Source organism: Homarus americanus, unplaced genomic scaffold, assembly GCF_018991925.1.
Source record: "Homarus americanus isolate GMGI-L3 unplaced genomic scaffold, GMGI_Hamer_2.0 scaffold54679, whole genome shotgun sequence".
Taxonomy (NCBI): Eukaryota; Metazoa; Arthropoda; class Malacostraca; order Decapoda; family Nephropidae; genus Homarus; species Homarus americanus.
The window spans coordinates 1,896,158-1,907,360 of NW_024722701.1; the positions used below are offsets into that span (position 1 = coordinate 1,896,158).

The 11,203-nt window shown below is 37.8% G+C and overlaps 1 protein-coding gene across 5 annotated transcripts in view; it reads left to right on the plus strand.

The window, feature by feature from the left end:
* The window catches only part of LOC121863057 (coiled-coil domain-containing protein 18-like), a 78,548-nt gene extending 70,698 nt beyond the window's left edge, over positions 1–7,850 (plus strand). For all 5 annotated transcript variants that reach the window (XM_042361529.1, XM_042361533.1, XM_042361532.1 and 2 more), the window contains 7 exons: positions 1,369–1,505; positions 2,946–3,167; positions 3,670–3,864; positions 4,542–4,721; positions 5,666–5,761; positions 6,285–6,384; positions 7,022–7,850. In XM_042361529.1, the coding sequence (XP_042217463.1) occupies positions 1,369–1,505; positions 2,946–3,167; positions 3,670–3,864; positions 4,542–4,721; positions 5,666–5,761; positions 6,285–6,384; positions 7,022–7,056 (965 nt within the window). In that variant the 3' untranslated portion in view covers positions 7,057–7,850. The remainder of the gene's footprint in view (positions 1–1,368; positions 1,506–2,945; positions 3,168–3,669; positions 3,865–4,541; positions 4,722–5,665; positions 5,762–6,284; positions 6,385–7,021) is intronic.
* The last annotated feature ends 3,353 nt before the right edge of the window (positions 7,851–11,203 follow it).

An 11,203-nucleotide genomic window follows, 5' to 3' on the forward strand; every position in this document is an offset into this window, starting at 1 on the left:
CTCTCTCCACCAACAGTTTTATTTTCCCGAGGTAAAATACAACCCAACACGACTACGAGTTACTGAAGGTATACTCCTTGCACATAATTCTTCCTCCTCCTTCCTCCTCCTTCCTTCCTTCCTCCTTCCCTCTTCGTTCCTCCCTCTCCGTCCGTCCTTCCTCCTCCTCCTTCCCTCTTTCCTCCTTCCCTACCCTCCCTCCCTCCCAGTTCTGGCTATCTCTGTATATTATCTGTGTGTGTGTGTGTGTGTGTGTGTGTGTGTGTGTGTGTGTGTGTGTGTGTGTGTGTGCTAAGATAGTGTCTGACAGGTGAGGACTCCCCCTAGGTAGGTAAGAGGGGAGGGGAGGGGGGTAACTCCGCTAATAGCCCAGACACACACACACCCCTTGTACTCTAATTACTGGCGACAGGTGACACTTCCTCTCTCTCTCTCTCTCGCCGTCTCTCTCTCTCTCTCTCTCGCCGTCTCTCTATCTCTCTCTCTCTCGCCGTCTCTCTATCTCTAGGTGCGTACTTGAGGGAGTTGAGTTGTACAGACGATAACTTAAACAGATAACTATAGACCTGAGTCAGTTTGGTTAGGTTAGGTCAGGTCACTGGCCCTTCACATCCTCGCTTTGAATCAAGATGGGATACAGGGTTGTTACAGTGGCGGGTACAAGGTTGTTACAGTGGAAGGTACAGTCAAACGAACGCCATTTACCAGAGTGATGAATACCTGTGTGTGAGTGGGACTGTCATGGCGTCCACACTCTCTATTCCTGATTGGTGGAGTGATATCTAGTACTCTTGATGATGATTGGTGGCGGAAAAAACTCATTCATGCTTGTGATTGGTAGAGAATGAATACAGACTCGGTGTGTTATTGGCCGACAAGTAAAACACACCACGATTAATATTTATATAAATACTCTAAGTCTTTCTATTTCTATCTATGTATCAATATTTATTTAATGTCCGCAGTGTAAAAAAAAAAATAAAATATCAGATTGACATTTTTATCGAAGGGAATAATTGCCCTCGTGAAAATCCCTCCCATGTGCCATTAACCAGTTGCCATTGTTATCTGTTTCCTGGACGTGCTGGACAACTAGAGGGGGGGGGGCGGGGGGGCGGGGGGCATCGGCTGGTCGGGAAAACAAAAATATCTCTGGAAACAATGGGAATAAATCTGATTGGGGAAAACACAGTTGGTTTCTTATTTATGTCTAGATTATTTTCCTATCGTGGCTGATTTTTTTTCTTCTTAGTTGTGATTAATAAACGGTGTGTGTGTGTGTGTGTGTGTGTGTTAAGAGAGTTTTAACAATAGGCTGATGTTAAGGTGTTAATAATAAGTAATTAATGTGTTACCTGGTGTTTACAGTGGAGGCGAGCAGTTCAGAGTTACCAGCTAAGTTCCATGAGTCGCACGTCAGACTTCAGGAGTTGGAGAAGAACCAGAGCGCCTTGTGGGCCGCCGTCACCCAGATCTCCTCCTCTCTCGCCGCCACTACCAAAAGAGTCAGTGTTTTTCTTCGTCGAGTATGACCTGACTTGACCTGACCCTGATCTAACCTGACCTAACTGTTCTGACCCTAGCCAATGATATAGTTTTGTGTGTTTGGACAGATGGATCAGTGACATTTAACAGACAGATGGTTCAGTGACATTTAACAGACAGATGGTTCAGTATTTCCACAGCTGGTCCCCCACCACCACCACCACCACCTGTCTCATAAAAGCTGTTGAATATTCCATTAAATAATAACAAAAAATAAAAACAAAAAATACACACAACCTCTTTGATCCATTGGAGGTTTTAAAATGGGTGAAAATATGGGGTATTGGTGCTAACATTTTTAGCTGATGGCCTGAGTGATTTATATCAATAAAATGTAAGCTCTTGTCGGAGTGAAAATCTGTTTTATGTTTTCTATATCAAAGAGATGAGGGATTTTTTTTAATGTGTGTGTGTGTGTGTGTGTGTGTGTGTGTGTGTGTGTGTGTGTGTGTGTGTGTGTGTGTGTGTGTGTGTGTGTGTGTGTGTGTGTGTGTGTGTGTGTGTGTGTGTGTGTGTGTGTGTGTGTGTGTGTGTGTGTGTGTGTGTGTGTGTGTGTGTGTGTGTGTGTGTGTGTGTGTGTGTGTGTGTGTGTGTGTGTGTGTGTGTGTGTGTGTGTGTGTGTGTGTGTGTGTGTGTGTGTGTGTGTGTGTGTGTGTGTGTGTGTGTGTGTGTGTGTGTGTGTGTGTGTGTGTGTGTGTGTGTGTGTGTGTGTGTGTGTGTGTGTGTGTGTGTGTGTGTGTGTGTGTGTGTGTGTGTGTGTGTGTGTGTGTGTGTGTGTGTGTGTGTGTGTGTGTGTGTGTGTGTGTGTCACACAAAACACTGGCTATAGGTCCTTTCAGCTCCTAACACTATAATACACACACACACGCGCGCACACACACACGCGCGCGCACACACGCACGCACGCGCACACACACACACGAGACCGATTAATTACGTACACCATTACCTTTGCTAAATTATACCATTAACTGGCCTATCTAATTACTTGGCAATTACATACAGGTGACTTAAGACTCTTTATCTTAAGGTTAATTAACGTCTTGGGTATAATTGCCTCATTAAATTCAACATATATAACAATTAAGAAAGACAATTGCTCTCTCTCTTATGTGGTGAACGTGTTTATTGAGTGTGTGTGTTAGGGGGGGGGTGGTGTGAGGCAGTTTGTGGTGTGTGGGGTGTGTGGTGTGAGGCAGTTTGGGGTGTGTGGTGTGAGGCAGTGTGTGTGTGTGTGTGTGTGTGTGATGTGAGGCAGTTTGTGGTGTGGTGTGGGTGGTGTGTGGCAGCGTGTATGTGGGTGGGTGTGAGTCAGTGTAACAACATGACAGCATAATACACCATAAAGTGAGTCAGTGTACCACCATGACAGCATAATACAGCATTGTCGTCCCTTACAGGTGGAGCAGCTGGAGTCAGACGTGAAGAGAATCAAAGACTCCCTCAGTAGCGCCCCACAGCTCTCCTCATTACCCAAGGATGTGGTCGACCTGCAGGGCTCAGTGGCCACTTTTGGTTCCACGCTGCAGGATGTTCAGTCGTCTCTGAAGGTGGTGAAACAAGATCATGAGAAACTTTCCTCTAATGTCAAAGAAGCCACCAATGCCCTCGATAATTTTAAGGTTCGTTGTGTCTGCTGAATATACCTTACAGAGTTTTTATAGTTTTAGGGTTACAGCATGATTATAGTTTTAGGATAGAACAGTATTATAGTTTTAGTGTGACAGCATTATTTTACAAGGACTGACCCAAAAGTGGTAGGGACCTTATTTATAAAAGCTGACGTGAGACAAAACAGCTACCCAGATAAGATACTTCCTCCCATTACCCTGTGACACACTCCAGTACCCCACCTAGTGAGTGTATCCTTCACTATCTCTATGACATAATGGGTACAGTAAATCTTCTATTTAATGGACTATATGGAGATGAAAGTCCATTATATCAAGGTGTCCATTAGATTTGAAACATCTATCTAAAAAACTATGTTGAGATGAAAGTCCATTATATCGAGGGTCCGTTAGATGAGAAAACCCCCTTATGTCTTGGATTATATATAGAGAGAAGTCCATTATATAGAGGTTTTACTGTACTCATAACAATTTATTTATATATCTTTTACAGGAAGAAATATCACACTTACAAAATCAGACATTAATGGACGTGGGCAGAGAAGGTGGGGGGAAAGGCGCCACTTTAGGAGAGACCGTCGTGTCCTTAAGAACCAACATGAACTCGCTCAGCTCTGCCATCACCACCATCAACGCCTCTGTTATATCCCACGCCAAGGAAACTTCAGCAAATAAGCAAAAACTTGAGGTAATAATATGAGTTTGTGGGCATAACAGTAAGGAACATGGTTGAATAGATGTAATAACTTGGGTATATATACTGTACTGTCATGGTCTTAACCTCTTGTATAGTACTTTGTTGTCTGTAAGATGAATAAAATAATTTGACGTTAGTGCAGTAAAATATTTAAAATGACATCCCTGTAATGAAGGGGTTAAAAGTGTGACAAATTATTACTGTAAACAGAAAATAATAGCTGAAAAAATTAAAGAAATAATCATAAAAATTGACCAAATATAATTCTAACTTAAGGTATTTTCTGTAAAAGTTTGAGGCATTAACTAAGAAGACATGATTGTAATAACAGGAACAGTAAGAACTTGAGATAATAGTTATTTGAGGCAACAGTCGTTATATAGAGTTCACATGGAGCACATCAGCAAGTGGCAGAGTATTCCATGGTATATTACTAGTGTGTACACATTTATGGGATCACATGAAGATTAGACCCCCACTAATCTTTTTTTAATTGATGATTTGACACCCTAATGCTGACCTAACCTTAATCCCCCAGGTTGTGTTGTGGGTGTTTAATCACCAGATGAAATAAGTTGGGAGATAATCTTCAGGTGACCTAATTTATATATATACAGTATTTGTGTTCAGTGGGCAAATATCACTATAAATTTCTTTGTTTTTTTTAGAGTATACAGCAGTCAAATACAGACTTGAGTAATGTCAGTCAGCGGTTATCGAATCTCGAGTCTTGGCACAGGAAGATAGACCCCACTCTGCCCTCACAGATTAGTAACCTGACCACAGCCTTGACCCAGCTGCAAGAAACCACCGATCAACATGCTCATACACTACAAAACCTCACTCAAGTACGGTGCACCTGTCTTGTATTTTTTTTTCATAGCTTTTTCTCCCATAATCCTATTTACAAACTCCTGGTCAAGTTAGGTATAGCCACCCACAGTAGTCGTTGCCTCTCCTCATGAACCACAAACCTTGAGATTCAGACTTATGAATCCAAAGCATTTATGGACAGAATATTGTATCAGTGTCTACTGCTTCGGATTTACGAGTCTGAATCTCCGGGTTCGTGGTGGAGCAGGAGAGGCGACGGGAGTTTGTGGGTGGCTGTATCTTATTTAAAGGGAGTCTTGATCACTGATAAATCTAATATTATTTTTTTAGTCACTGTAAAATGTATTTAAAGGTATAAAACTATTCATTAAACTCTCTGACAAAAATTCTTCATCATACAGCTGCTTAGTGTGTTAGATAATGAAGCTGGAGTCATAAGTGATACCATTAAGAGGAGTTCATCATATGCATCCCAGGCAAATGATCTTATTAAAGTGATATTCAAAAGGTTCATGGGATTCTTTCATTGACTTCCTAAACCAAATTTATATGTATCTATAGATTCTGTACTATTTTCCCCCTTTAATTTACTTTAGATTTCAATTCGTTATATTGAAGATAGTTTTATTATATGTGATCAAGGGAATTGTTATAATACAGCCTTTTTTATATATCAGCTTTACATAATGTCAAGACAATGCAGTAAATCTAAAACCTTACAGTAATTTTGGTATTTAATGATAATCTTACCATTTACAGTTTTTACTCTCATAATAATAATAATTTTGGGGGATTTCCTTAAAAATATATACAACTTTTATTCTTATAATGATAAAACTTTTTGGGGTAATTCCTCATAAATATTTTCTTGTCCTGCCATTTGCAACTTTTACTCACATAATGATACAGGAAAATAATACTTTTGTGGTTATTCCTCTAAAATATTTCCTTCATTCAGAGTGTGGACGTGGTGAAGGGCGTAGAGAGGAAGCTGGAGGGGAGTCAGGTTCAGTTGGCAAGTGGCGTGAGTGAGCTTAAACAACAGTTGCAGAAGGTTGGTACTGTACCCTGGTGTTGTTTCTTGTTCCTCTGTGATGTATATAACTTTCCCATGGTTGACTATTGAGTTTATATAATTAGCAGTGTATAATCTGGCTTAGAAGTTATTTTTTAGATAATTTATATACTTACTACCACATAATATGCCCATGCAGAGAAGTGAATATTTTTTTTTCCTAAATTATATCTCTTAAAGGTACAGATATTAAATTACTGTATTTATATATGGTTCTTGCTAACATTAATGTGTTCATGAAAAGAATTTAACTCTTTTTATTGTATACAAATAAATTCCAATTTATGAGAGGGTTGCATTCCTAAAAATAGAGAGATGAATTCAGTTTAATTTATTGTATTTAACCCTTTCAAATGGCAGCCATCACCTGTAGAAATTAGCTGTAGGGACGGCAGCCATCATCTGCAAAAATTTCATGTTCTTTGCGTTCCATTTTTGCACACGGGGGAGGGGGGAATCCTCAGCCACCAATTAAAGGTTAAAATTATTTATCATTTGTCAGATGGAGCAGCAAGTGGCGACGATGGCGTCTGCTGTCAGTAATCCCTCACCTGCGGCAAACAACGAAACACATATTCGCAAGCAGAGACTAATACACAGTGGTAAGTGTAAATGACTCTCACTACTATTGAGCTTACCGTGTGTGTGGGTGTGTGAGTGTGTGTTTGTGTATGTATTGTTCACTATGGATTTATGTGTGTATGTGTGTGTGTATGTGTGTGTGGCTGTGTGTATGTGTGTGGGTAAACAATAATTTGGTATCCTGAAATATCAATCTTTGTTATCCTAAATAAATCAAATTCACTCTTACTGCATATATATCAAGACTGACAGCTGTTTGTGCACGTTACAGTGTATCAGATCCCAAGTAGAATGAAAAAAATGTTGAGAGTCACGACCCAGGTAGTGTTTTAAACTCCTTTGATCCTCCTCGTGTATTTCAAACTCCCTTTAGGTGGATTTAGGGGATTCAAGTCATTCTGTCTGCAACACTACACTACCTGCTACCCAGATAGACTCCTTATTCTTGAGTCATGAAATTTGATTGTGGAAGATGTGTTATACGACATAGGGCTTGAATTTAGTGATTAATAGATGGATATCATAAGCCTTGACAGCTGTATATCTCTTATGGTAGGTATTACATAACTTGAGCTTGGATATATCATTTGGAAAAAAGAGATACAATTTAAGGTTTAAAGAGACAGATGAATGTTACATTGTTTGCTTTTCTTCCAGATTCAGGAGCATCAAGGGACAGCAGAGGACCATGATGATGGAGTTTCCGTACTTTTTTGTCAGAACGAACTTTATGTGCCAATAATGCTCTGCTTTTATCCAAAGATGTTTAAGCTATTTTCCTTCTTATGAAGAAGGCAGATGAAGCTTTGCCTTCCCCTCCTGATGTAGTGAAATAGTTGGTATGGACCTCAATGCCTTCTTGTAGAGCTACATTCCAAACTTTAGATATGTAAAAAATGTAGAAATGTGAGCATCAAGACCATTTTCATAGCATAGTTCTACCTGGTACTGTACACCCAGAAGTTTGTACCTGTAAACCATCGACATCATGTACAGGAATTATGTCACCACCATTTTAATGCACAGTTACTTGGAGTAAGGGAAGTACTGTGTTGTAAGTGCAGTATACCAGCTCAATTAAATTGACTTATTAATATTGTTATTCATTTATGTGGATTGAAGAGAAACTGGAAAGTTAACATTAACAAATTATACAGAGTTCAGTCACATGTCCTTCACAGGATGATAAACTGCTACTCTTTGTATTATGTGTTGACAAAAAAACCTTAAGTTCACTAACTAATGTTTATCATGACTTGGTAATTTTATGGTAACACTGTACTGAACCCTAGAACATTTAATCTGCATTGGTCATTTCACCATCATCTGCTCATGTCAGGGAGCCTGTGCAAGCATCCAAGTCACGGCACATCAACACACACACACACACACACACACACACACACACACACCTCTATTCCATGGTTCTCTTCTTTCTTGTCTCCCAGTTGTTCCAATGTTCATTCTTCCTTTTTCCTTATATATATATATATATATATATATATATATATATATATATATATATATATATATATATATATATATATATATATATATATATATATATATATATATATATATATATATATATATATATATATATATATATATATATATATTTATATATATATATTATCATTTTTGTCACCTTGTTACCTGCTATGTGACGTTCATTTATCTTATGGCAGCCTTCTTGCTGTGAAAACTTATGTATTGAGTTTTAAATGTTCCTAGAGACAGACTGTTCCTTTATGTACTGTACTGTATTCTCTGTTCCATACATAAAACACAGATGACTCAGCATTTGAGAAACTTTTCAGGACTGACACTAAATTGTTTACTGAGGAAGAGACTTTTTTCATTAATATCATAAATGAAAGAATTATCACAAACTTTTGTTTCATAGTTTGGAAAAATTATCAAATTCTCTCCTCTGTTTGTGTTGTAAATTTATAATATTTTGTTCATATGTTTAGCAATTGTTTTCTCTCATCATGTGAAGCTCTCTTGTTCTTAAAGTAAGTTTCAAAACATTCTTAAGTTATTGTTGTTTCTTATCTGCTTCAACAGTGTTTATTCATAATATTAAGAGCACTTCACCTTTTCTTAGTTTTCATAATTTATATTTTGTCGAATAGAAAATGTTATTAGTAGATTTTCACATAATTTTGTGAGAGGTCGAGTAGGTCCCTCAGTCACATCCACAGGTGAAGCAATTTGTTGTCACATTTACTCAGGCTGAATTCATCTCACCAGTCAGAGTTTTGTACATAACTCGTACACCAAGATCTAGTAATACCAATGACCTATTAGATACCTGTAGTTAGTAAGGTACCAACCAGGATGTCAGTTGAACTGTTAATGGTCTCAAATGTGACTCAGACTCAGAACATCTTACCACTCAAGGTGTTGGACATAACCCGGACTTTCAGATGTAATTACCGAGACTGTACAGGTATATAAGTTAAGAATGTTCGGGACTATCAACCATGACACTTCCACGGCCCATTCTTGCAGGAAGAACTACAGTACTTTACTATATTCTTCATTCTCCTTCCTAAGTCATTACCCAAACAGTATTTTTTTGAACTGATTTCTCTAAAGAGGAAAGTAAACCAACTCCTTTGTATCTTAAATCTTCCTTTTATTTATTTGTTTCTTTATCAAAGTCTGTACAGTACAATACACCAAGAGGCACCACAACACGACCACTCCCACGCTACTTACTCCTGTCTGTGTCTTCGCTCTACATTTTCTTTAATCACTAATACGTACATTGACGTCAAGGATGTTGATATAGAACAGCCATTGGTCATATAACACGTCCCTGAGGAACCTTTCACTCACTTGCCCTGACTAATGCTGTACTGGCATCATAGAATCTTTTTGCTTCTGGCAATAATCTTAAAAGATGAAATAAGTTTTCCATTCCTAATAATGTACAAGGTGTCCGAAAAGTTCTGCCCAGAAGGGAAAGAGGTTGAAACTCCGACAAAGAGATCTGCAGTTGCATTAAGCCGTACTTCTTCTTTCCCTATGGGCAGAGAGTTTTTGGACATCCCGTATTTTATAACTGTAACAGTAATAATGTTAACTGGTCAATTGTTTTGGAAATAAATTAGTATAAACTCACATTTTATTACAGCTGCAACTTTGTTAAGAAAAACAATATTTTTCTCTCTGTCTGTGTTGTAAGTGTTATTAAATGTGGGGAGAATGTTCATACCTCTGATATATTGTAATAATAATGATAACGGCTTTATTTTGTCCTACAAGTTTGTTGCTAAGAACCGATTTTGAAATTGTTTGCTGTGGTCATGCAAGTTTTATGAATGAAGATGTCTGATGAGGTTTATTATTACTATATGGTTCAGCAGTAATTGCTCAATAATTTTTAATGAGTGACTTTCATAAAGCTCGATATTAGTTGTAACACTTTCAGGCTGAATACTTGTGATAAAAGATCAAATTTGTTATTGTTTGAAATTAATGAAATTCGTATGATATCGGTTACAGCTTATTAAATTTGAGCCACACTTGAAACACATATGTTATGCTGTGACATAAGTTATAATTTTTTGCAGCAAATATTAATGATCTTTTGTCAATGGTCAGCTGTTAGAATTTCCAAGGAACACATCATATGCAGTTGTTAACCTGCAAGTGATCTGTTCACCCTTGTGTCATCAGACTGTACTGTACAGGGCTGGGAGGTCAGGAGGAAGTAGCACTGCATTGAAGGTCTTCTAGTGAAGCATAATTTGTTTTAATACTTATTTATAGCTATACTGTATGTCTTGCCTTTTATATGTATATATCTTGCTTATGTCAAAAGTTTGACTTACTACACTGCAGAAGTTTAAAGTGGAAGGTATTGTGTGTGTTGTACACGTTGACGGAGGAGCTCCTTCTCCAGAAGTTTGACGTGAGGTGTTGTAGTGTCACTGAATTTATCCCTGACGGGGAAGCATTGTGTTGAGGATTTATAAAAGTTTGTTGTTTACCTGCTGTGGTCCTCCAGGGTGCCAGAACTGCTCCTGCAGGTGTACCAGTATTGCTCACCATTGCATAAGGACTGAGGTAAAGTCCACTAGTGTTACTTTTAGGTAAGATGTAAAACATGTCAATTTGAAGTTTGAAAAACTTTATGCTATTAATTTTTGTCCAATGACTGATTTACATACAAACATGTTAAACAAAGATTGAAAGACTGTTAGTTGCCAAGTTATTTAGGTTGAAACTTTTGTAGGCATTTTGGGGAATTGTCACCCATACTGTGCAGTACCAAGACATCTTTGTGATGATTTTATAATACCAGGTTTATAATATTACAGTTATTTAGTAAATACAGTATATGAAGTTGAGTACTTCAAGTGTATTACCATTTTAAGTTGATAGTAATATAATGCATCAAACAAGATAGACTATGTGGTTAGTGACTACAGATCTACTGCTCTGGGTAGTAGACCTCTGTGTTTAGTTGCTTTTAGATTCTACTTAATCCATTCCTAGTTCAACACAACTTGCAATCATTTTAAAAGATGAACAATCAAAACTTGTAAACTAAATCATAGACGGTCAAGTGTTTGATATATATAAAAAGTATCTGACTGATAAACTTGTTGATGTCCATAAGAGAAACTTTAACTAGAAATTAAACATGTTCATTCTGTTATCCATAAAATAATGTCAGTTAAGGTAAGAATGAGACAGTTACCTCTAGTAGTTAATACCTTGGGAGTTTGGTCACCCAAGTTGGTGTTATGGGATAGTACAGGTCAAATGGTCCCCAACCTAGAGAAATCATCAAGTTAACCCAATGCTACCTAACAAGGTCAT